Consider the following 26,623-nt stretch of genomic DNA (forward strand, 5'->3'; position numbering starts at 1 on the left):
GAAAAAAAAAAAACAACAAGGTCAACATGCCAACCAGAATATCCCAGCTGAAATTCTTACACCTGAACTTTCCAGCCTAAAAAACACTTGTCTAGAGGAAAATTTGTGTTCAGGATGGAGTAGCTGTTCCAAGCACTAGTTCCAAACAATTTCTGCTCTTAAAAAGCCTCAATGAGTGCCCAATATAGCCCAGTTTTTGATGGAGAGTGATGTGCCAGGAGGGCCAGCACACAGGCTGTTTGCTTTACTGTTTCCAGGTATATCATTGTAGGCAAACATGTAAAGGGTCCTTAATAACACAGTAGTGCACTTCAGCATCTTGCTTTTGCAATTTATGTTTCCTGTGCTCTCCCTTGTGGTGCAGCGTTCCCGTGCAAGGCATCTGTGCTCTCCGGGAAGCAGGCACAGGCAGAGCTGATGTACTCAGCTGGAGCCAAGCACTGATTCCTCCTTCTGACTGAGGTCTCTCACTCATGTTTGTTGTGTGGAAAAGCAAAAACATCATGTGCTTTCAGACGAACTGGGTCAGGGAGGGAGGGATGCAACCTGATGGATGCAATCTGAAATTAGCTCCCCCCTTCTCCACCCCTGGACTGTGAAGTAGGTAGGGAGCTGGCCCTTGTAGTGGCCACAGCAGCACCAAAAAGCAGCTGGAGCTGAGCAGGGAACAGATTGTTTCCCTCTCTGGGAGTGTAGGGGTTTGGCAGAGCTGCTGAGCTCAGTCTTAGCAAGAGGATCCCTCCCTCTTCCACGGCAGACCCCCGTAACCAAAGGGGAAGCACCAGAAAGGTGATTTAAAAGATACACCCGCCAACAGACAAGATGCTGCTTCTGCAAATTCTGCCAAGTCTCTCGAAGACAAATTGTCCCTTGCAGCAAGGATGGAAACAAGGTCATTCATAAAAGAGTAATTGGTGTCTGGCTGGTTACAGCACTCTGCATGGCTGATGTGGTTGCAAAGGGAGCAGGCAGAAGCTCACGGCCAGCTCCAAGGAGCTCCAGGGGTCTGGGAGATGGTGAACCAGCCTCGACCCTTCCACATTTCGTATGCAAACTATGCATTGCTTTTTTCTTTTTCTTCCAAATGTCTTATAATGTAATTAGAAAGTTGCTCTTGCAAAGGCCTTTTGGCTGGGAAGGGTAAAAGCAGTGTATAATTCATTTATAAGATGTTCTTGGAGCCACGTAGTTGCTCCACACCAGCACAATGGAGGGGGAGCTTTCCGAGGTCTTGGTATTCCCAGGGAAGCTACACAGAGAAAAAGGGGGACCTGATGCTGGAGATGAAGGACTGAGATGTGGGGTGGAGCTGAGGAAGGGAAGATGGGAGGAATTTTAATCTGCTGGGGTTGTAAGTGCTGGAGCTGGTGTGGGAGGGAATGGAGAGCACAAAGGGAGAAACGGAGGTGGTGCCACTGGCACACTGCTATTCTCACTCTCCAGGTTCATGGTGGATCCTCTCAATTAAAGCTTTGCTGTAATGATGTGCAGAAGAGCTTTTATACTGCTATCAGTGCTGTTGTTTTTTTTTTTTCATCTGCCATTATTTTCTTCTTATTGTCTTTAAGCTTGATTTTGGTGAAAATGTTGACTTTGTCTGGGGGGGAAGCTGTTGGAGGAGGTACAAAATGCAAGGTCTGGTCCTAGTGAGAAGCAATCTGAAATGCCTGTGTAACTTCACCTCTCCCCACTTCAGTTTATGCTCTACCTGCAGGGGCTGAACCACCCACCCCAGCTGGGTTTGGGCTTGGTCTTTCTATGCTTCGGTCCATAGCAACTCACTCTCCGTGCTCTTCCCCATCTTCGCTACTTGTATACTGCTTGTCACATCAGCATTTGATCGGACTTTCTTCTCCTTTAGAGTCCCAATTCTCCTGTTATCCTATTTCAGCTTCTGGCAAGGCAGCACTACCTGGCTAGGCAGCTGTCAAAAAAAATAAAAGGAGAGAGCAGACATATGTAATTTAAGGTTTTTCACAAGAGCCGTACCACGGTGTTCCTCAGTGTCTGATGCAGAGCCTGAAACAAGGCAGCCCTGAAAGAGTGGGGAAAGCAGGCAGCAGATGGACAAGAACCAGCAGAAGGCAGTTTGTTGGCATGTTCGTGTTCATTTCCAGCATTTAAAGTAACACATTTTCCTTTCTTGCTGCATATGGGGGTGTTTGGGGCTATTTTTTTGGTTTCAAACCATGCTTTTTTAAGCAGAATTTTTTTGGTGAAGCAGAATTGGTAGCAGCAATGCTATTCTTCCTCTCCTTAAGCTTAAATTTGGTAAACTTTCATGAAAGATTTAATCTTTTTTTTAAGTGATTTCGGTTATATCATATTATTAAAACACTCATAGAAAAAAGAATAGAAACAAAAATAAGCTTCAGTCAGTTGGGTAGTTTTCCCCTGCTACATAATTTTGTGTTGAAAGAGGGACAGTTGCATGGAAAAATTTGTAAGGGCATTAATTTTCCACTGGTGCTTATTCATCATCTTTTGCCATTCCGAGACTAAGCTGTGGATTCATATTTGATGAGCCCGTTTGGCTTTCAAACATTTTACAGGCGCTTTTTTTCTTCCTTTTTTAGTTTTGTTGGGGTTTTTCTAATGTGAACAAGATCCTTTGGTCCAGCTGTCACAACAGGCAAGCGCTGTTTACATCAGGGTTTTTTTTTGGATCAGGTTTGTTCAAATAAAGAGACAACACATCTAACTTCCAGCTTTGCAAGCATAGGGAAGAAGGCAAAAGTCAAGCCTCCTCTTGCATTGTTGCCATTATTGTTTAAACATTTCAGGGTCAGTTGCTGGCCTTAATTATATTTCTGTCGTCCTTTTGTCTAACTGGGTTGGTGCTGAATTAAGGAGGGCGGCTTCGTCATCCAGCTGCCACCTTGCTCTCAGGGTCCAGCTCCTTTTCCAGAGCAGATTGCTCTTCATCCCAGTTTTTCACTTCTTTATGGACTGTTCATGTGGATTTTCCCCTATTTGAAATGGATAGCTTAGTTTTAACATGGGGAATCGAACCCTGTGAGTAAGGAGGTGCTATTGTGGGGCACAGTCCTGCTACAGAAGAGGAGCGTACTGTAAATATAATGTTTTTCTCTCTTTTTTTTTTTTCCAAGTGGAACAGTCAAGTGTAATTAGAGGTCTCCTGTTGGTGAATCACATCATTATCTATCTTCTTTTAAGGAAGCAGCATTATGAGGGATACTAAAAGAAGGGGCTAATTAGCTTTAACTTTAACTAAACTTGCTCAAACAAGCATATTAAATGTGTCCCAACAGTGTTTTCCAATGGGTATTTTTCTCCCCATGCTGCAACTGATGGTACTTTTCCCCTTTATCCTCAGGGATTTTTCTGTTTTGCTCTGGCCTTCTGCGGATTGATCCCAGCTGCCTGCTGGAGATACATGCACAGCACGGAGGTAAGCATCGGCTGCTAGGAAATACCACCAGCATCTCGTCAGATGGAGATATTTTTGTAGCAATGATTTCTCCCATAAAAGGGACATCTGGTGGTAATAAAGCCATCCATGTCGAGGTCTATCAGATGCACGCTCTGTCACATCTATCCTTTGCAAGAACAGGGCCGCCTTCATCGGCTGCCTCTCCAATACGGTTGTCTGAAGGGAGAAGCCATGGAAACCCTCACGCAGGGCAAACACTTTGTCCTGAAGGCAAAAGAAAATGCAACTCTCATTTTAATTAGCTTTGGGATTTTATTTTGCAGAGGATGTTCATTTTACTTGAGATGCTTGACTTTTGAAAAGTCATTTCCACCCAGCTCTGGTTCCTGCTAACATCAATTATTTATTCTAAGGCTGTGGCAGGTTGTGACTGTTCACATCGTCTCTGGCAATGTCCAAGAGAAACACCCAGGAGGTATGTTCATTAACCAGCAGCAGTGGCACAGTAAAAACACTAGTGTGAAAATTGTGGTTTGGGTCACTGTCATGCTGGACCAGGAAGAGAAGTTTGTATGAGGTCAAATTTGCCAGAAAGCCAAGGTTTTAATTGTTAACCCATAGCTTTCTGGTAGTGTGGTAGATGGTGTTGGAGATGCAAAGTGCCTTGGAAACTGAGTCAAGGCACACAGAGCTCCTGAGGGACAGACAGCCCTGTGCATCACAGTGGGTACCCTTACCCTGGGGCTGGGGTGCCCCTGAGGCTATGGTACCAGGCTGCTGGGGAAAGCAGAAATTGAAATTAATTTTTAGCAGCCTAAAGAGGATTATAATTTTTTTTAACCCTTTCCTAGTCTGATATAATTTGCTTTTTGTATATTTATTCCTCTTCTCATTCAGAGGAATTTGTTGCTGCTTGGTCTCAATTTCCCTGCATTAAAAAAAAAAATATATAAACTTTTTAAAAAATTAAGAGACTCAGGCATTTTGAAAGCAGAACATAGATACTTTGGGCAAGTATCCAAATGATCTAACAGTAATTCAGATAAGCATTTAGGATTTTGATAGACATTTCATGCAGCACGTTGGTCCCTGTCTCCATTTCGTTCCTCCCCAGCCACAGGCATGTGCTGCAACCTGCAATGTTCTGGCCAGCGATAAGGACATGGGTGATATGAAACATCATGCCAGTGGATTAGGGTCATGTTGATGCTGCCAGCTCATCTCTTTAGGGCTACAGATGTTGTGGAGGACTGAAGAACAGTGTATCAGGAAAAGAGCATCAGAAGACATTTTGTTCTGTGCTGGAGGAGCACAACTGCATCAAAAACCTGGAGACTCTGCATGCTAGAACTGCAGGAATTGCACTTGTTGGGGACAAGAAGCCATGTCCCATAATGGTTCAGTGTCCTGTGCAAAAACTAAAATCCAGTCCTTCTGGAAGCAGAAGCCTGAAGGGCAATATCAAGGCTAAGGGGAGGGGTAAGGTTCCTGCTTCTTCAGAAAGTTTGCCCAGAGCTAACCAGTGGCCACAATAGTTAAAAATCCTGTGAAATATGCAGATAGCTATGCTGGATCACACCAAAGGTACCCACTCCCAGACAGGCACACCCGCTGTTTGCCAAGCTAGGAGCATAAACACCCAGCGAGCACAAAGCAATGCTTTTTCAGGTGCCAACAGCTGGAGGCGCAGGTGCCTGCTGGTGGTACCTGCTTGTGCCTTTGATGCCCTCAGTGGATTTTTCCTCCATGAATTTGTCCAGCTGCTTTGCAAACATCAGGGTGAGTGCTGATGGCACAGCAACATCTTTTATCTCTACACTTACTTGGCTGAAGTGGATTCAGAGCTGAGATACTCACGAAAAAGAGTCTTGCCACAGCCTCTGTATATAGTTTCCCTGGTTTCAAGCAAAACATACTAACAATTAAATACGGAAATATTTCTGTGACCAACACAGAAGGGAGACCCCAAGCACAGTTTCCTCCTTCTGCAGAAGTTTGTAATGAGAGATTGGAACAAAAGTTGTGTTACTGAAGGAGAAATAGCACCAGAAAATCTGTTGGTCTTGTGAAATTGCATTATCCAAAGAGACTATTTAGTTATTCTTTTTACTCCACAAAGGTGGAGTAAGGTATAAAAAGGTCACAAGAAAAAGTTGTATATTAAGTTAATAACAGGATGTGCCATTCAACAAATATTTTGCTGAAAATACTTAGAGGGGAATGACTTTATGTATGTCTTAATCACTACACCTGGTTTTACTTCAAATTATTATCCTGGTTTTTTGCTTTGAGTGCCCTACCCAGAAAGGTACCCACGTGTTGTTGTTAGCTTCAGTAGTTTGTTGGGTTTCTTTAAGCAAAACACTTTCCACTAGGCAAAATGAGGGGGTTTTGTAAAATGTCCACTTGTTGGGCAAAGAAAAATAGCAGCATTTCTGACAACAGAAAAATTAAAATACCATTAGAGATCCTCTTTGGTTCCTCTGCTTCCTAAAATGCAAACAGAAACAGGGGATAATAAATGAGGAAATGTTTAGTTAGGGTTAGGAGAGTCACTTACAAAACATATGGAAATTCAGTTTTGCTTGAAAGCTAACCTGTCTCACCAGTGAGAGAAATGCAGATGTGAGAGAGAGAAATGCAGATGAGGGAGAAATGCAGATGTTAATGCCCCTCCAGGACAGAGAGACAGTGCCATGGTACAGAAAACTGAGCGGAGCAGGGGGAAGACACCTGAAGTGCCCTTATAGAGCAGTTTGTTTGTCTGTCTTTCTCAAAATAAAGAGCAAAATTAAAGCAGGTATCCTCCTGAGCCTACTGCATGTTGGTTCTGCCAGAAAGAGTTAATTGTAGTAATACAGAGAAAAAAAGAAAACTCAGCTAAATTGACAGGTGTCCTGTAAGCCTGATGGGATGTACACAGTTACCAAGAAAGGAAGGGAACTTGAGGACATAAAACTCAATATGGATGAACATGCCCGTTGCAGGTGCCTCTGAGAGCACCAAGGGACTATTACCCTCGTGTTCATGGCTAAACCAAAAATTTGCGTTTCTCCCATGCAAAATAGGTTGACTTTCCCATGAAACACCAGGCAGAAGATCAGCCTGTTCCATTTGGAAATGCCAGGTGGGAGCTGGCATCAGTAGAGCCGTCCTCTCCCTCTCCACGGGTGAGGTGCCAAATGCCGTAGCGCACAGCAGAGCCCTCGCTCCCTCTGGACCCCAGGGGTGGGAGGTCCCTCCTGCACCCAACCACACCAGATGGCCAGATGCTCTCAGGGGTTTACTCCTCTTGATTAAATTTAAAAAAAAAATCAAAAATTTTTTTTTAAAAATCTAAATTTCTTTCATAAAGCAGACCACTCTTACAGAAAATCAGCTAAAACGGAAAAGCCCTATTTTCAGTTGAAAACTTGTTTTGATGGTTGTTTTCAAGAGGCAGTAGATAGAAATGTCATTTGAACATGATGAAAGCAAGTTGCTCGTTTTGCCTTTTTGATTCTTTCAGAGCCATGTTCACAGTACCTCTTAAAGAGAAGCTACACAGGGCAGGAGAAAAATAAGTTATTTGTAAATATTTGATATTTTCAGACCTGGGCACTGTAAACAAAATGTGAATCTTCTCATTTCCCATTCTTTTCTGTTTTTGAGACCTTCTGTAGTTCCTGAACCAATTCTTTCAGACAGATGCCATGTGTTTTAATTTCAAGTTACCTGCATCCCAAACAGACTCAGGGTCACCACAGTCTTTATTCTTAAAATAACATATACTGTGCATGCAAAAATCATGAATCTGAGATTTATCATGCTTTATCCTAAAAGGGTAGATTTATTATGTTTTACCTTCTGTTCAGCATCATAATCATTCTGCTCTATTGAATGGGTTTTGAGAGGTCCAGGCCTCCTTCATACTGCCTTCTGAGGCTGGTTTGCATCCATCTGCATTGAAATACTTTTAGCAAGGAACTAATAACCTACCTATTCCCAAAATGTGGTTGCTTTGTAGGTTCTGCAGAGAAAATGGTGTACAAAATGGGGAGGAACAAATAAACCAGAGTAACATCCCAGATCCTCTATCTGTCTTGCCAGCACGTGTAATGCAGCCTTTCTGTTAGGGTCTTCTCCTGGTTTACAAAAACTTTGCCTCTCAGCCAATGGCACCAATGGAAAAGGTGCTGCTGTGACCTGGAGAGGTGTCAAACTTTCCTGGGCAGGTCAGCTGCTCAGAGGAAAATCTGAAATTAAAATAATTGTAATCTGGAGGTTGTTGAAGTAACTTTTCTCCTGCTAGCTATAGTGCTGAGCCATTCATATGTCAGTATTTTCTATCTTGGCTTGTTGCTGAGCCCCACCATCACCTGCAGCACCCAACACTCCTCCTTCCCCTCTGTCCCATCACGCTCTTAAGGCCACGGCTCCAGAAACAGCCCAGCCCAGCCCCCAAAGCCCTGTGAAACTCCAGTGTGCTTTACTGCCTGGCACAAATCACTTGAGAGAATCAATCTCTTCCCACTTCCGACCCAGTGCAGACAAGGGTCTTCATGAGGATAAGGACCACATTTGGTTGCCCTCCTTATGGGCCATTGGGCCAAAATATGGTCTTGGTGGGAGATGTGGTCTTGGTAGGAAGGTGTCACAAACCCGTTTGAGGACCAACAGTGTTGATGCAATCAAAACAAATGAGAGATCGACATACAATGGAGGGCAGGGAGGATAACCTCTATGCAAGCACCTTTGATGGAACAGCTGTGGTAACCACAGAAATGTTGAGGTTTTCAGCTGGTTTTCAGCCACATTAGGAAGACTTGGTTCCTGAATCCAAAGAGCTGAGTCTTGTTTTGCAAAGTTATTTTTATGGCAGCTCCTTTCCCACAAACCACTGCCTGTTCAGGGGAGGTCTCTTAGTAATTTCCAGCACAGCCCAATGCAGCTGGGATCTGGGATGTGGAGAAGGATGTAGGAGAGACTTATGCCACATCTGGCACAGCTGGTGCAGGAGGCTGCTGCTTCTTCCTCCTGCACTCCAGCTTTCCTTCTCTCCTCACCCATTAACCACTGCTTTATAAACTTGGAGGAAAGGGTAGCTTTGCATTTGTGGTATAGAAGATTTTTGGTATCCTTGCTAGCCAACACAGAAATAGGTTTGGGGGTTCATTCTGGGCACTGCTGTGACAGAGGCCAGAGGAAATTCAGTGTCATGCCATCTTCTGCTGTTCCTCTGCAGCAGCTTAGAAGATCCTTCCTGCAGCCCTGCGATCTGGCCCTATAAGCTGGTCAGGATGGCAGGATGAAGTGACAAAAATAAAATTGCTGCAAAGTGGAAGGAATTTTGCAACAGAACGAGCTTTTTAATTACAGATATTCATTCGCAGGTAAATGTTACCTTAAAACCAATTAAATTGTGATTTCCCAACTTAGGAAAAGATTTGAAACTAAGCACTGGTGCAAATAGTTGCCTGTACTTCTGGTATAAAGGCCCAATTTCCCACATCCTGTAGATGAAGGTGTCACTTGGATTTGCACCGGCTGCAATGATGTGGCAATCTCTTAATCTTCAGATGGTCTGTGAAGTTGCTGGTTGATTTCAAATGCAGGTTCCACCAGGGGCTTTTGGCTCCACGTGCATAGAAAGGCATTAGCCTCTTCGTGTTACACTGCATAATACTCGGAGAATAAATGTGAGGATTTAGCTTTTTATGGGATGGGGAACACAAACAAGCCATGCACACTCTGTTCTCCTGCAGTCTTGCTCTGCTTGAAACTTTCTCCTTTGTAAATGAGCAAGGTGGCATCATTTGATGTGATGATTTGCTAGCAGAGCCTAGGGTGCAAAGCTGGGATTGACAGTTGCAGCTGTTAAATAACAAGCATGGCTACACCTGGAGCCTGATCCTGAAAAGAGCAGATTCTTTATTCTTCCCTGCATATGGGATCAGTGCTGGTTTTCTGTTTGTGGCTGTTCCTTCTAACCAGCACGTTTGCAAAGTCAGACACAGCATTGTCTGGATTGCCAGGAAAAAAGTCCTGGTTTTGTGTGCTCAAAGCCAGCATGTGCACTTGCATTACTTGTTTTTGCAGGTATGCAAGGAGTGACCCAGTGCTTCCCAGGTAATTTCTTAAATGGAACTGTAGAGGTCCTTCCAGCAGCAAAGCCAGTCTGTGTTTTTTCCAGGACATGTTTTTTTCTGTCACTCATGCTAGCAGTGTGTGTTGGGACAACTCCTACAGGGTGTAGTCCGTCTCATCTGAAGGCCATGTTTAGAGGCAGGCTTAAGTCCTAGAGATTTCAATTGGACTTTAACACAAGCTGAAGGTGTGTTCAGGTGCTTTCTAAAACCAGACCCAAAGCATACTGGTAGCTTCCTTTTGTTTTCTGGTTCAGTGGGGCTGGATGGGGATTGTAGCCACTCACGGGGGTCTTTCAAGAAGCGTTTTGAAAAATCAGTGATTTCTCTTCCAAAACACTGTGAATAATGTGATGTCCTCCTTGTTCTTGCTGTTATTCTGCCAGGCACAAACACTTGAAAATAAGCACCAAGCTTTTCCCAGTCTCTGAACTCTATGGGAAAACCCAAAAAGGGAGAAAACCCTCCCCCTTAGTGCTTTTAAATATTGTGACTCTTTCCTAGTATTTATGTTCTCATCGTGCAATAACAGCCTGCTCCACCCAGCAAGACTCTGGTCTCCTTTGTCTGATGTGCCACACAGGCATTTGTACACATGGGTTTTATAATTCACCACTGGACTGACACTGAGCCTGTGCAGCCCCATTTCTGCTGCTTTCCGTGGCAGAGCATTAGCTGGAGCTCCTGTCTCCAGCAGTGTCATCTGAAGCCACCCAGATGGTCACTGTCACCGTGGCATATCCAGCCTTCACATGGCTGCAGGATGCTCATCACGGCAGGGCAGCCACCGCCAGCTCCGAGGTGACAGTGCTGCCCTGGGGCTAGTTCTATTGCTGATACAAGTCTTTCTAAGCTAAAACGGTTTTCAATGTTTTTCCAATACTTTTCTGTTAGGAAACAGTCTTGCCTGGCACTGGTTTCAAGGACTGCATGTGAGAAAAGGGGTTTAGTTGGTTGTTTGGGGTTTTGTTTTTGATTCTTTAAAAAAGCACACCCCTAACCACCAAGAGGACCTTGATACACGGAGGCTGGTGTCACTCATAGCTTTGTGAGGCTTTGCTTTTCCTGAAATTTTTGTTCCACTGTGATTTTTGCTCTGTCTCCTTCTGTGTATTCCCTCAGTGATGGAACAAAAGATGGTCAGAGGTTGCCTGGTCCTTTTCTGATACTAGAAAGTGGGGGGAAGTGCATTTTCTTTTAAGATATATATATAGAGAGAGAGACAGAGAAATGTAAAATCTGTATCTAGATATTGGAAATAAAAGGTGAAAAACATTTAGCTAAAAGCCTCATCTGGTTCTTCTCACATCAGCAGGCTCCAGTGACCGCCAGCAGTCAGAGGGGAGCTGCACCTTCTTAACGTGTGCAGTTTTTAAGAGGGGGGCTCAAAGGCTGCTTTGGTTTGCAGCACTGTCCAGATTTCTGCAGCTGGGATTGATCTGCTTCAGGGAGGCTGGAGAGGAGCTGATGTGCTATTGAGGAAATACAAAGCTGTAGCAAATTGTAATGACTGTGTTAGATATAACGATGAAAGCCCAGTCAAGCATGAAACAGGGGGACCCCATCTTACCATGTGCTAGATCCACGTGGTGGGAGTTGCTCTGAAACCTGGATTAAAGCACTCAGAGTAGTTTTCCCTCCTCTGTTTCACTGCAATTGCATCATTTCTTTATCCAAACCAAGCAATTCTCCTTTGTGACATGTGGTGAACACGTGTATTTCTGCACACCATAGAGGAAAGGCAAGACAGAGATAGTGAAATGCAGAAGTGTTTGTCTTACTGGAGCAAGGAAGTGTTTTGTGTTGGTCAACCACTTTATTCCAGTTTCACATCTTAACTGACTAACTTGCAGTTCATAGCTAAGTGAGGGGTTCTGCGGTAGCCACTGCTGAAGGGATATTTCTGAGTGATGGTAGTGAGTACATCCCTTTTGGCGACACTGAAAGAACATGAAGTGCTGAGGTTGCAGTTTCTTCTGAGGCTGTGTCACATGTGCAGGGCTTGGTACCTCAAAGGCCCAGAGAGCCACAGGAGGGGAGGATCCTCCTTCTGGTTGCCATGCTTGCCTTCCTCCTCTGCTGTGTCAAGAGTTTTCCAGTTATAGGAAAAAATTATCCTTGGTCAATAACCTAAGTCAGTTTTCCTCTTGAAGGAGGTAAGGCTGAAATTTGCTTTAGTTTCTTATAGCCAAGGGCAAGGATGCTAATGTCTTAGAGTAAATGCCTTCCTGCAGCCATAAATTCTGCTTCTTGGGGGATAAAGGATATAGAGGATGACAAACAATCTCAAAATTCCTTATTTCTTTTACTTTAAGTGAAAAATGCTACTCTATTGAGTCAGCTGGAGTCAGCCACATCAATCTCTGTGGTGATTTTCCCATTTGTTGTATCCAACAAGCCATCAATATCATCCCTAAATAAATGTTTCGTTAAGAAATGCAGACAGAAACGGGAGGCAGCAATTATTTGACTAATTTAGAGTTGGATCGTTTCACCCAGCATCTTCCAGGAAAAGAAAGACTGTAAGGTGTGACCTCCATATCATTTAACTTGGAGATTTTTCTTAAGCAAAAGCCCAGCTGATGCTTCACCTTCAGCTCTTGGGTTTTTTTTTACTGACAAGCACCACAGGCACAGTCTCCTTCCAAGGGAAAGCTTCATCCAGGCATACTCCTCCAGCAATTGGCCACAGCATGTCACTAGGAACAGGAAAATCCACTGTGACCATAATAATGCTAATGTCTCGGGGGAGTGTAAGACCTTTCAAAAAGAAGCCCAGGCAGACTTCCTCTTCTCCAGCTGTATGGTCCATTATGTGCTATCTACTGTCTGAGTTAAGCAATGGGGCACAGCTGCGGTTTTCTTAAAGCATGTTATTAACACTATCAGCCTAAGCACTCAAACTCAAAAGGCATCCTGTTGCTTAACCATGAGAGAAAGCACCCTCATTTTTTTTTTCCTCCAACACCTGATGTAAGAAACAGAAAAATAAAATTATTTTGAGGCAATGGACTGAAAGTTGCCTGTGAGTGGTGTGTGTGGTGTCAATCTGCTGAACAGGGCACAAAATAGTGCTGCAGTCTAGCCCTTCACTGTGTTAGGTCCCAGATCAAAGGAAAATATAGGGATTACTTACATCTGCTAGGTCATATGATGTTGCAAATAAGGACAGGTCATGAAACCACCTGGTGACTTTGTCTCATGCTTTCAGGTTTTATTTTTTACATCATTAGGCATGCATCAGTTAGCATGCCATTTTGGGCTGGATAGATGCTGCCATGTGTGATCAGTGCTTCAGAGCCTGGCTGCAGCTCTAAGTATAAACACAACCCCATTCCAGGCAGAAAAGATGATGGTCTTTCAGTGTAATCTTTCTTGCTACTGCATGTCTCCTTGTTAAACCAGACCTCTCGTATGTTTTGTGGCACAATTGCCTGCACAGAAGCAAACACCCAGTAATAAATACTGAGATTTATTATTTTGTACTGACCTTTGAAATATTTAAATGAGAAAGCCCTCTGCAGTAATCTTTGAAAGCAGATCACCACATTGTGTGAAGACAGTAATTTTGCCTCTCCAAAATCAAATGATCTGAGAAAAAATCAGAAAGATTATGTAGAGGAACTACAGTCAATTCACTCTTTTAAAAATGGTTTTATAGTTTGATATTCTCTTACCAAGATTTGAATAGCATATTCAGGTAATAGCTGGGTATAATTGCTAGATAGAAATGCTGAGAATGATTAATCAGCAAATTGTACTCTTAGGCTTGCCCAGACGTGCATTATAAAAGGAAATTATTGCTATAAAACATTTTACGCTTAATCATTTTTGCTTTCAGTTCTTGGAGACTGCTTGACAAAATTTAAAAAATCAGTAAATAACTGAGAATCCAGCTCACAAATGAGCTCAGAAAGAGAGTGTAATTGAAGTAATCTTTATTAGTCATTATGTACCTGGAGATTACCCTCATCATCGTCACCATCACTCTAGGTGAGCTGGCCATGATATGGTCACCATTCATGGTTTCTTCCCTTATTGTTTCCAACAGTTGGAATAATTTTCTGCCATAGCTTTGTAATGGCAATCTTGTTCCTTCCATTCTTTCCTTTCCACTCCTTGCCTTCAAACAGCCTTAGGTGCAATGGTCGATGTCATTGCATGGTACCTAAAATAATGAGGAATGTGCAAATGTGCACTACTGCATCAGGCCGGACCTATCCTGGTCAAATAGATTGTCTTGTGAGTTCATGCAGCTGCCAACATCTGGGCAGCTCATGTGCCATCCTACCAGGGTCCTTAGTGTTGCATGGCCACCTAAGAAGCTGCTGAGGAGGATATCTGCTTCAGTTGGGCCCTGAAGCTTATTATCAGGACAAAACCCAAATAATCATTGACCTTCCTGCACAGTGAATTTGTTCTGGTGGCATGGTCAGAACCTGCTGTGCTGCTAGGAAGCCTGTGATGGTCTTCGCAGATCAAACATCACTGGAAAAAGTCTCATCTTGCCTTGGTTTAAATTGAATATAGTTGTAAAGTAAGCAGACAGATCTGGCCCAAATTCCCTGCAAAGGAGCATTTTTGCCAGTTTTCATGAAGCTTTGGGGCATGTGTCCAAGCAAGGCAGAGGGCTTAAAAGCACCTATCCCAACATTTCCTGGCCCTGTGTTCAGTAGACCTTTAGAAGTAGTTAAAGTCCAGTACTGCTCTCAACCCTTGGACCCTTGCTTGAACCTAGCAACTTGAACCCGTTCTTAATTTTTTTTTTAAGTCATCCAAATTCAGGTCTTTTGGAGTGAAGGCCAGCATCCTGAATCTAATTATAAACATGAAAAGGCAAAAATTGCACATGCAGAACCATTATTTTGTGAGATCCATATGTATGTTGTCACAACACAAAATAGTTTTTATTCCTGGATCTGAGGCTACAGCTGGGATGTTCAAAAGGTTAAGAAGACGGCTGCTCTGTTCTTCCTTCCTTCCTCAGCAACACAAGGCCATGAGAGGAGGTCAAAAGATTATTATTTTTTGTCGTTATTCTTAATCCAATTCTTCAGTGGAAATGGACACTTGTTATTGAATCATTTTATTTAATTGGTGCTACTGGAAAGCTAATTCATGTCCCACAAGTAGTTAGGAAAGCTTGGTTGTTTTCCTTTTTATTGGAGTTCCAGGTTTTCTCAGGGCAAGGGTGGTGCACAAGTCTGCTGATGATCTTGTCCTACTGCTGCGCCCACCCTGCTCAATGCACTCTGGTACACGGGGGTGACAAAATTAGTATCCTGCCTTCTCAATTGTGTGGAGTAGCTCAGCACCCTGCACATTGCTACAGAGGATTTTAACCTTGTCTCAGAGTATCTGTGCCTTGTCTGTCATCAGACATCTCTTGTTAAAGCTGGGTTGCTTCTGCCTCATCTACTGATTGCTCTGTGGCAGGTGATGGAGCATCCCGAGCGGCAGAAGCTTTGCTGCAGATAAATCCAGAGAAAACCCCAAGCCCCTCCACTCCTTTGACATGTTGATAGCTGTGGAAAATCTGCCAATGTCAGCCTTTAAACCCCGTTGCTGGTGGCACAGGGCCGAGTCGGATACAAGTAATCTTCTCAACCTACCTCTCTACCCTCCCTGGTTATCAGCTTCTGTTAGTTGCTTGCATTTTGGACAGCCAGAGAGGTAGAGCAATATTGCAGTAACGGCTGTAATCACCTCGAATGACCCCGGTTTCGCCCCCAAGCACACGGCATTGGGGTTTTTCTCCCCTAGAGTAATTTCCAAGCACAACCCCTTAAGACTGAGCTGAAAAGCCCTGCTGAGAGATGGCTCTGCTCCCAGAGTGCCCGTCCCTCCCCACGCAGCCACCCACTCCATCTGTCTCACAGATCGATTTTCCCTCCTGAAAGCCAAGTGCTGCCTGCAGACCTGCTAAGGTGGGTGCTGGCAAGGAAGCAAGGGAAAACAAAAGGGAGAAATAAGGTTTTGACTCTAGGCACTGAAGGCAATTGTCATATATTTTTTCCTTTGAAACCCAAGTGGGAGTTGGCTGGGATTTGTCAAGCTGGGAGTTCTCACACATTTGGTAAATATTTAGTGTCTGATTCACCACTGAATCACTCCATTATTTTTTTGGCTCTATTCAGAGGAACTCCTCTGTCAGTGGGATAAAGCCAGACATCTGAGGTCCTCTCACCTTTTAGTTTTAGCATCTCACAGTCATGTGTGCCTGTCCTCACAGCCCCCAATCAGGAAAGGGAGACAGTGTCCTCCCTGTCCAGGAGAGAGACCTGGAGACACAACAGTCACAGGCACCAGGAGACACTCTGACCCTAAATCAAAAACCGACCAAAAGCTCCAGCCATCAGCTGGTGAGATCCTGACATGATTCCGAAGGGTCCACACGTAGCAGACAGTGGTACACGTGCAGCATTGCAGCCTCTCTCATGGGACTTGCCATGCTGGAGATGCCCTTTGGTGTGTGGTGGGTTGTACACTGCTGCGTGGTAATCATTTAATAGCTGCACTACTTGTCTTCCTATACCTGGGAGACCTTTTCAGGTGATGCAAGAGGAGCATATTTCCCTTCAAAGGTGACCACAGTCAGTGTTTTACACATACAGATTTCTGCTTTCATCGCAGGTGGAAGACAGCATGATGGATGTGTATGATTTTGTGTACGAGGAGGTGAGGAGGAACTCCTCCAGCTTCAGGAGGCACGAGCTGACTGCCATCCATGAAGCAGTAAGTTGTCTTTCAGCCTTAACAGAAAGCCTTGCCCTGGGGAATCTTCCTGGTGGTTTCAGCAGGCTGGGGCTGACGCCTGTGCTCTGCCTTGTGGATGCTGCAGTGCCATTTTCCTTTGGGAACTGACTCCTCCAGCCCACTGTAAAGTCTGCTTTTCCCTTCCTACTCTTCCTTTCCCAGGTTTAACCAACCAGATTATCAACAGGAAAAAAGTGTGACCTACCTGAGCATCACTCTGGTGCAAGATCTTCAAAGCTTCCACACTGTAGCTGATATATACAGGGGGTTTCAAAGAGATGGACCAAATTTGAAATCACTACTGCTTTGAAATCAGGTCCATCTTTTTGAAACACCCTGTATATTGTCTGCCTTAGCAGACTCTCTGCCATGCTCCCTGTCTGTAGTATGAGAAAGTGGAGTTACACCTCTCTGGTGTTCCTGGTCAGGTAGAGAGAGGGAGGGAATTCCACATTGTCCAGCAGATGTGAACTCGGTTATTTCTGTTTACCCTTGACCCTGTGGCTGAGGAGTACTGGAGGCTATGTGGACTCTTGCAAAGCTGGAGACTGCTAGCAAGCTCCCAAAAAACACCACCCAGGATGCTGTTGGCACAGGGGACTTCTCTGTAGCTTAGCAGGTGTGCAAGGGTGGTTGCCCAGAGCACAGGGAGGATGCTTGCCCTCAAAGCCACAGGAGATGAGTGAGGATGTCCCCTGCAGTAAGAAACTCCCAAGTCCCCGCTGTGTGAAGGAGCTGCATCTCCTTGCGCAGCAGGCCCTGTTTGGGTAGTGAGTTCATGGCACACAGCAGGGCTGGATGGGAAGGCCAGCTCCACTTGCATGTTTCCAGACACCTCCCACACAACTCCCTTTATCATTCTGTGTTTTCTTAAGACATCGTAACAAGTACTTTCCGAAGCTGCTTTCATCTGTGTTTCTCAAAACACGGAAAAGGGCAAATGTTTCTCATTGCAACAATGGTGGTGGCCCTTAGGGGCATGACCAGGCATGGTGGTCCTTGCTCTGCAGGTTTATGGAGAAGCACACCCAGAGTCTCCCTTGGCAAGGAGAACCAGGCATGAAACCCAACTTCCTTGGTTGCTTATGTTCATCACTTTCATTGATGGAGAAACAGCCCTTCTACTCCTATTTCTTTTCCCATTCTGCTAGAGCTCCAAGCTGGCCAATTGACCTTGGTTATAGGAAACCAGCTCCACAGTGGCTGTTGCTGGGGACCTCTCCCAGCCCGTAACAAGCACTCAAAACATGACTCTGTGCATCCCTGGGTTTTCCAGCCTCTGTGAGACGTGGTGTGACCATGAAGGGAGGTCAAGGCCCCAGCCCAAGGCAGCAGTCCTGAAGGAACACGGGCAAGTTTGAGGCCAGATTCAAACCTCTCCTCTGAATTTAACCTCCATTGCTGCAGCTGTTGCTTGCATACCTACGTGTTTCACCCTTTGCAGCCCTGGTTATGCAGCTCTGGCTAGGCCAGCAGGGAGGAAGGGTGGCCCATGGCCAGCAGTGGCAGCAAGGCAAGAGCCCCAGTGGGCGGCTGGCAGGCCTCTCCCTCTCTTCCAGTTCCTGTGCTGTGGGAAGCACTCTCCATTTGGGGACACGACCAACGTTGAGCACAAGACATGCCCATCCGGCCAGATACGCAGTGCAGGACAGGTAAGGGAAAGATTTCTTCCACCCCACACTGGGGTTTTACTGCTACTTGCTATCTGTTAAAACCTCACTGGTGTTTATGTGTTAATGGGAGTTGTGGCTTTTTTTGTGGTTTGGGGTTGCTAAGTGTTGGGGTTTGTTTTGTTGTTTCAATAAGGAGGCATCTCACCTGCTGGAGGAGCCTTGGTGGATCAGCGGGTCTCAGACCTGCAGATGCTCTTACATTCACAGCCTTAGAAAGCCTTCAAAATGCTTGAGTTTGCAGCCTGTCGCTTCTCTCCAGCTTCCTCCTCATCTCCTGTGCGTGCACAGAGCGTGAGATATCAGAGCCATGTGTCTGAGCTCAAAAAGCTGTTGGACTTTTCCACATAACACTAGTTTCTGAGGCTTAAAAAGGGTTCCACTAGCAGCAAATGTGGAATTTGCTGTAATTCCTTTTTTCCAGGGCATTAAATAGGCATTAAAATGAGAAACTCATGAAGCAAGATGATGATGCCCAGCAGTAGCTTCATCAAGTATACTTCATTCCTCCTCTTTGCAGTATCCCAGCAAGGCTGACAGAGAAGCCACCAGTATGAGACTACCTCTGTGCTGAGGCTGTAATGCAGACTTCATACCGTCTGAGCAAATATATTATATGATTATTTTTCTTCCACCAGAGTAGCCAAATCAGCTGAAGTATGTTGCTTTAGCTATACAAAAATGTTGTTAGGTGAATATGTCAAGTGCTAACAGAACGTCATGATGCGCAGGCACGCGTCTGCCCACAGGGCAGTGTTGCAAAGCACTGCCTCTGGGAATGCCACATCTCAAAGAAGGGTCGAGTTTGTCTCAAAGAACAGGAAGGGAGAGCAGAGCAAAACTGGGTACTGTATGGGTGGCTCTGTTCCCCCCCTGCCCCCCTGCTAATGGTTTGCATTTCCTCCAGTTGCAAGCTGGGGACATGGGTGGGAGGATGCATTTTGCAACCTGGGGAACCGCAGTTTGGTAACTGTAATACATTCACTCTCTGGCTTTGAGCACTCTTACCTCGCTCTGAAAAGCACTTCATCAAGGGCATGCTCTTGCATTTTTTAAATGGCTCTCTTGGCTAACACCTCCTGGATTTCCCTGGGGCTGCTGGCATGCTTAAGGCTAATGTATATTAATGCTTGAGACACCTTGTGAAATTGAGCTGTTCATTAGTATCTTTGGAGAATGTATTTAGCATTACGATGTGCTCTGCTTTTCCGTCTTTTCATTGCCCTCTTTCCATTTTCCACTGAGTGGAAACAAAAAGCTTATGCATGACCATGCTTACCTGTGTACCTACATGGCCACCACAGTCCAAAGAGCATCATACCAAGAAAATTGTAGGCATATTGTAGAAACAGAAAATATACCACAGATGTTTGTCTTCCCAAGTTGCAGCAAGCAGCAGAAAGGAGAGTGGCCCACGGAGGAGCCCAGCTGTGCAATGCTGCATCCCCCTCTTGCTTCCCTTTCTATCTGGGGTGGTGGCCAGTGCTGTTGGGGGGACAAAACCCCCCACTTTGCTGCTGCTGTGTTGCAAGGGGTGTCTCTCTCCTCCCAGGACTGCCTGCAAGAGATCAGAGACTTCCTGAGGAAGCACATGGACTTCATCTCCACACTCCTGGGTGTCACCATCGGCTTCATGGTAGCTATGTCTGTTCCTGTGCGTTTCGGCCCGAAGGGACAGGCTCCAGTAGGGGAGGCATATCCTAAATTAGCACCCAGAAGCTAAGATTTCAGATTATTTTAGAGACTGGCAGCAGAGAAACAAGTGGTGGTGGATGCCACCACAGAAATTAAGAAAGACCCAGGACCTGTCTCGGCTAGGCTAATGGCCATAGGGGTTTTCTTGCAGGAATAGGCTTGTTGCACAGTTTTTCTGCCCAAACTAGGCATGGCAGCAGCATTTGCATTTCACCTGCCCAGACTTGCCTGCACATCTCCTGCAAGTGAGAGGCTGTGTCACCTGGAACAGGGCTTGCAGATCAGGTAGGAAGCCAGCAGCAATTGTGGAAAAGGAGATGCAGGAAAATCTTTCAGGACACTTGCTGCCTCCCCTTGCCGAGCGCTCACCAGCTGCCTGAAGTCGCTTTGTGTGGCTGGGGCTGCAAGGCCTTGAAAGCCAATGAGCACCAGCTGGAGAGCTGTGCAGAAAGGGAAGGTCTCATCCTACTAAGGAGTACTAACGAACCTCATACAGGTGCATCTCGGGCAGTGGATGGGTGAATAACGTAAGGAGCAGGCTGCTGTCTGGGCTCCCAGGTGCTGTATTGGGACCTTGCAGAGGCAGGATAGGATCATCTTTGGAAAATGGCTTCTGTAGAAAGGATCTGTGTTCAATTTATGAGTCTTATTTTGGGGAAAAGAAAAGAAAAAATGAAATGCTGCAAGAAGGGCATGTCCTGTGGTGACGGGGCTCCGTGGCTGTGTGGAGACTGTCTCTTCAGAGCTGGAGAGTACCACTAATTAAAACGAGCCTGCTTGTATGCCCACCCACTACTTGGCAGAGGTATATAACTGTAATTACCTCTACACAAGGGCCCTGTGCATGTGGTGGAGCATGCCAGAAAAGACTGCACACCAGGAATCTCGTTTTTTCACCATGAAGGGAGGTTTGGTCTGCTGTGATATCTACATGCTGCTCCCCAGCCGGGGTTGCCTTTCCTGACTGTGTAATTGGAGATTGTTTTATTACTCTTGTCTGCCTTGGCAAAATTATGGGTTAGAAGACTTTTGTCCATCTAAACAAAACCCAAAGGAACTAACAATACTGTATTTTATACTGCCAGTAGTAAATTGGGAAAACCATCAGGCATTGCTATGAGGCTACAAATGTAAAGTCATGTGGTGTCACCTTCTGATTTTTCTCAGGTATAGGAGGAATATCATTGCAGCTATATACAGAAAAAATTGGGAGCATTTTTATTATCTATATCTTTTCTTCACAGCTTGATGCTATAGCCAGATAAGGTGGCTGTCTTTTGAAGTGTCTGTGAGAGGAAATCTAGCTGCACAGTTCACTATTGTGATGGCAGGGTGCAAAGGAAGTGCACGACGAGGGCTATAGCTGCTCTGATGTCACTGTCCCTTGGCCAACAATGCACACATGTCCCCAGATCAAGCCACAGGCAAAGGCGCTTGCATGTTAAGACAGGCTCTTAGGAAAGAGCACGTTGTTGCAGCCCTCATTATCCTTCCCACAGTAGCCTTACCTTTGATATGTTGCCTGTGTAAATCCTGATTTGTGATACCAGGCAAAATATCCCAATACAGAGGAAGGATACTGTCCTCTGCATTCACTACCATGCAAATGCCTGGGGTGGGGTTTGGGTTTTGTTAGGGCTTTTTGTTTTGTTGGGTTTTTTTGACTCCAAACAATACATGAGGTTTGTTTTGTTTTGTTTTCTCCCTATGTTATTTCTGCAATAGGCTATTAGGAGAGGGATATGTTTGTTCACATAGGGGAATGTTTTTGTGCCAGGAATTTGAAATCTGAATTTCCTGGTTTCATCTTGTTTCTTGGTATTTTTAGGACCGGGTTTGAGCCGTACTATGTTAATTCCAATCAGATGTTTTAACCACATGCTGTGGGTTTTTTTCTCCCATGTTGGAATTGGTGTTCACGGTTTTACTGAAAAACAGCTCTGTTTTAAGAAAAAAGTAACATCCTGATACGTAAATTCAGAAGTGCCAAGTAGACTAACAGGGAGCTTTTATGATTGCTTATTTGCACAGACGGAGCATCGTGATCAGTTCAGCATTTAATTGTGTGCCTGTCTAATTTATTTCCTTTTAGGTTTATGGGATGATTCTGACTTCATTCCTCTGGTTTTCCATCCACTTCAGCAACAACCTGGACCGTAAAGGCAAATACATCCTGCGAGAAAGGTAGAAAGCCACTGCCTGGGCATCCCTACCAGGTAGAGCCAGCTCTTGGCACAGGAAGAAGTCTGAAGTCACCCACAAAGTCCCCTGGGAAGGTGTTGTGTGGGGGCAGACAGTGGGACGTACGTCACGCGTTTCCCCTTCCTGCACTACTGGCTGTCGTGCATTTCTGAGCTGGTCGGGGTGGACAATGCTCTGTGGAGGAGGAGTCCCACATCTTGCCAAAAATGGGCAAGGACTGAGACATGCACCTGGGCTCAGAGGGACAGAGCCCCTCACTAGGGGACACAGATGCTGTAGCTCTGTAAGCAGGACACAAACAGCCCCTTGGGGAAAAAGAAAAAAAAATCAGAGAGAAAAGCCTACTAAAAATCGCAGCATTAAACCAAACTTCTCCTGCACTGTCATCTAAGTAGTTCCCCGTGACCCCCAAAGATGCCATGTTACTAGGAAGATGGCTTTAGATCACAGCCCAGGACCAATCTTGTGCTATCAGCAAGTACAAAGACACAAAGTGTGCCATTTCTGATGGGAAATGCGCTCTCCTAGCTTGGACACTCATAATGATTGACTTTGGGCATGTTTCTGATCATGCTTGAGTATGTAGGCATCCAATGACCATCGACTGTTTTTCCGCCATTTTCAAATATTGACAGATTTATATCGTTTTTGATAGAGATCAGAAAAAAGATCAGTGCACGAGCTTTTAAACAAATGACCAGCAGAAGGTCATATCCCCTCTGTTACTCCTCCTTGCTAATGCAATACACTATTAATTATTAATTCTTAGGATTTAGTCAGCCTCCGAGGCCATGATACCACACTGATTTCATAGGAGCTTGTTCAACTTCCAGCCTTAGCTCTGTGTTTATCTAGCTTTACTAACCCACTGTGCTGCTGTGCAGCACAAAAGGACTTTGATATCACTCATACACACAGGACCGAAGTTTAAATCTGTAAGAGAATAGGACTGATCTCCAGCCAAGTCAAACAATACAACATCCAACTACTCGTCCTCTTTACATCACCTTATCAATAACAAACAGAAATCTAAAAAGCCTCAGTCAGCTGAAGAACTCCTCTCTCCATCTAGCTCAAACAACAGCTCTCTGGTGTGCTTTGCCCTCATTGCAAGGAGGCAGAGCGACTTCTGAGCTGAAACCCATCACTGCAACAGATTTAGCACCTGCTGTCATCTATATGGCTATGTGAAATGTCTGTTGAACCAGAACCAGCTCTCACCCCTCTCCATCATTGTGGCTTTTAGACGTGAAAAACAGTAAGTAGCAGCTGTTTATTAAGATGAACGTGGAAACCCCCATACTGATGTTCAGGGACTGTTCCTAGTACTCAGCTGTGGGCTTGCTTCATGTACAAGAACAGCAGTATAGCCTACAGCACCTTCCCTGTCTTGGTTAGCATTTTAACATGGCTGCAAATATCTTGCATTGGAAAGAACTGTGTTGAGGAAGGGGAAAGCGCTATTGCTCCCAATCCCTCTCCCTTGGGACCAGTGGAGCTTCACCATTGACTTTGCTGGAAGCAGAATCAAATTCAGGCTGCTCCAAGTGTTACTCAAGCTACCTCCTGGCAGTCACCAACATGCCTCAGTCTTGCAGGGATTTAGTGGTGATATACACTTGCCAACATACCTGCTTTCTAGCAGTAGGGAAAGATTCATTTTTGTAAATATATGTACTATAAAGTATATTGCTCTCTGGAGATAAACAATCTCCATTGTGAGCTCCAGCTGCTGTTGTCCAGGTCACTGCTATTGTTATTCCTCAGGCCAGCTGGCAGCTCATGTGACTCATGGTTGCTTCAATAAAGATGAATTCCTTGCAAAAGGCCATCATTCCTTCTCTTTTTCTGCCATGCATGAGGCTGCCTGCATTGCTTGGAGGTTTGTGTCATGGAAAGCCTGCAGTAATCCTTCATGTGCTGGGAAGAGATATTCCCTGGGCAGCTGGTGGTCACCTAGCCCAGCAGCACCCAAGAGGGAGAAGATGGTGTTGATCCTTTGGAGGAAAAGGAGCCACTCATCAGCCTCATCCTACCCTTGGCCAGCTGCTGGCAGAGCACGCATGTACCTTGTGAGGAGTAATGCAAGCAGGGGCAGGAAAAAAAACAAACTTGAGGACAGACGTAAGCAATAAAGACTGGAGTGTTTATATGAAATAAATCTCTAGTGTTTCACTTTTTAAGCACTAGGTAGTTAAGTTTTGCCCACAGCTCTGTGTTGGCAGGACAACTGATAGTGTTCTACCATGTAAAAAAACACTGGAGACTGAGCAAATGAGTGGAGGGTATATCAGTGTGGGTCACCTGGTTAAGCCTCATAAACTTTAAAGTCAGGTAGAAAAGATCTCTGTTAAAGCCTCACCACCAGGACTGCTAAAGCTTTGGGTGCTCCTCCTTCCCAGGTCAATTTTTAATGGAAAGGGATGATTAGGGACAGGAGTAGTGTACATATGATAAAGAAACCTGAAAGTGTGTTATATCCCCCTCCCCCAGGGTCTCATTTCCCTTGAACCGCTTGTGATCACTGCAACTTCACCAGAAGCAGCAGGTGCCTTTCCAGCACTGGCTGTGCAGGTGTGCATAGCTCCTGTTTTCACACCTCTGTAATGATTTCTGTTGTTGGGGTGGCAGGGATAAGAACATGACCTGCACCAAATAATCTCACAAAGGGATAATACATCTGGAGAGTGGTAATTTCTTCTTCCCAATAAGCAGCAGATTGGAAACATTGTGCAATTTCTTGTCCCAGGGAGCCAGAAGCCCCTTCATTCCTCTGATAGCCAACTGTGGGGTTAAGGTAGTTTTCTTTCTTTCAAAATACTCCAACAAACTATAATTAAAGAAAACAAACAAAAAAACCCAGACTTGTTCCGTATGTACGCACTGGCTATCTCATGATCTTTATTCCCATTTCACCCACTGCTGGAGTTCCCCTGCAAGGAGCAGCAGCCTGAATGACTGGGTGGCAGAGTGATGCCCAGCCAGACATTGTCCTCTAGCAGGGCTCATGCTGTGGGATCCTGCTGCCCGCAATGCTGTCATTTTCAAGAACAGGAAAGCAGATACCTCTGACTCCTCAAATTTTAGAAACCTGTTGCAAAAAAGTGTAGTGTTACCTTTATGTTTGCAGTCATAGAAATGGCAGTGCCCAGGATGGAAGCTGAGAGGTAGGTGTCTGTCATGAGAGGTTTTTTACACCCGTGCCAACAAAAAATTGCTGTTCTGCAGTTTGCACTTACTAGTCTCTACTTTGCTGCTCGCTATGGGTAAATTACAGCTCTTGTGTAACCAGAGCAAAACCCCAGGAACATATTTGTAAGCGCTGCTGAGATTTACTTGTTGTTGAAAGAGCAAGAGAGAGATTCTGTTGGGATAAGAGCACAGAGCTGAATAGTAGGGATGCAAAGCTGGCAGCCAGGCTAGGAAACACCTGCAGAGCCAGTGAGCCTTCCCTGGGCTTGCAGAAGCGGAAGCTGGTTGTTATAAGCATATCAGCACTCAAACTAGTAGGAAAGAAATCACTATTTATGTAGGAGGGAAAAAAAAAATTGAGACCAAAGGTGCAAAGTTAAGTATTTAATTGTGAATTGGCTCCATTTTGTTGTCATTTAAGCTCCAACAATTATCTATTAGTTCCACTGAGGTCAACTGGGCAATTGCAGTTTGATCTCTCTATGGATATGAGTTAGCTTGTGCTCGTGAGTTATGCTTTTCCTTTGATTTTAGACAAACCCCAAGTCCTATCCAAAGACACAAGAAGCGGGAGCAGCCTGAGGCCAGGCGATTACCTACAGGGTTCAAGAGCATCAGCCAGTGGCAGTGACAAGAAGCCTTTTGTGCTGCTCTTCATCATTCGCTGCCCACGCACCACTTGGGTCCTGCCAGCAAGAGCATTAATTTCCCCCGAGGCCTCACGTGGGGCCCCGGCGTGCCCATGGGTTGTGTGACTACAGCTTGTTTATGAACTAGGGCAGAGTTACCAGCACCTGCTCCGATGGCAGCAGATACCACTGTTTCAATGTCCTGCTTATGCAGAATTGCAGGTGAGCAGGGTGCAGCTTTGCACAGCAGCCAAGGATGCTCAAGGTTTCTGCAGACTGGGTTCTTCAGTACCTGGGAAAAACCTGAGGAACTCAGACAAGTTGTAGAAAGCACAGGATAAGCAATTTACTGTTTCTCTAGAGGGATTCAGTTGTGAGCAGAGTGGGAATCTCAGCGTTTTGGTGTGCTGGCTTGGCTCCAAAACGTTTTGTTATTTCCTGCCCTGTTGACTGTGTGTCTGCAAGTTCCCACTGCCATCAAAACACAACTTCCTCATGCCACAGCCCCTTTGCTGTGCAACTCCGAGTCATGCTTGCAGCAAGATCCTAAAGGAGGGAGATAGTGCTGACCAAGTCCTTCCAAAACCTTAGGAATTGGCAAAATCAGATAGATCTTTGCAGTGCTGGGGTGGTAAGGAACCTCCTGCCAAGGCAGAGCTGCATTTCTGAGCTGCAGACATATAAAATAGTTGATAGACATATTATTTTTTAACCAGGTGCAGAAGCAAGCATTTGCAAAAGCAGCTGGCTATAATTCTCCTCTAGAAATGCAGTCAGAGGTGGTAGGTGCTCCATGCAGATCTCCACCAGCACAGCTGAAGGCAGGTAAGGTCTGAAGCTGCTTTGAATACACAATCAGATGACACACACCCTGCAATTTTCACATGAAGTGTCATTGCAGTTCTCTCTTTTAGTAAAATGCTATACTGGGGTGAAAAGGATTTTTTTTCTTAACTGCAT

At 45.1% G+C, this 26,623-nt stretch overlaps 1 protein-coding gene across 2 annotated transcripts in view; it reads left to right on the forward strand.

The window, feature by feature from the left end:
- The window catches only part of TSPAN32 (tetraspanin 32), a 37,522-nt gene that overhangs the window by 7,921 nt on the left and 2,978 nt on the right, over positions 1-26,623 (forward strand). Inside the window, exons 4-8 of one of the 2 annotated variants that reach the window (XM_005499245.4) lie at positions 3,338-3,412; positions 16,153-16,254; positions 17,835-17,927; positions 19,498-19,581; positions 21,733-21,824. In XM_005499245.4, coding sequence (XP_005499302.2) covers positions 3,338-3,412; positions 16,153-16,254; positions 17,835-17,927; positions 19,498-19,581; positions 21,733-21,824 — 446 coding nt within the window. Of the gene's footprint in view, positions 1-3,337; positions 3,413-16,152; positions 16,255-17,834; positions 17,928-19,497; positions 19,582-21,732; positions 24,004-26,623 lie in introns of those variants that run through there. The other variant, XM_065065186.1, reaches the window with a different exon arrangement.

This window comes from Columba livia, chromosome 5 (genome assembly GCF_036013475.1).
Source record: "Columba livia isolate bColLiv1 breed racing homer chromosome 5, bColLiv1.pat.W.v2, whole genome shotgun sequence".
Lineage (NCBI taxonomy): Eukaryota > Metazoa > Chordata > Aves > Columbiformes > Columbidae > Columba > Columba livia.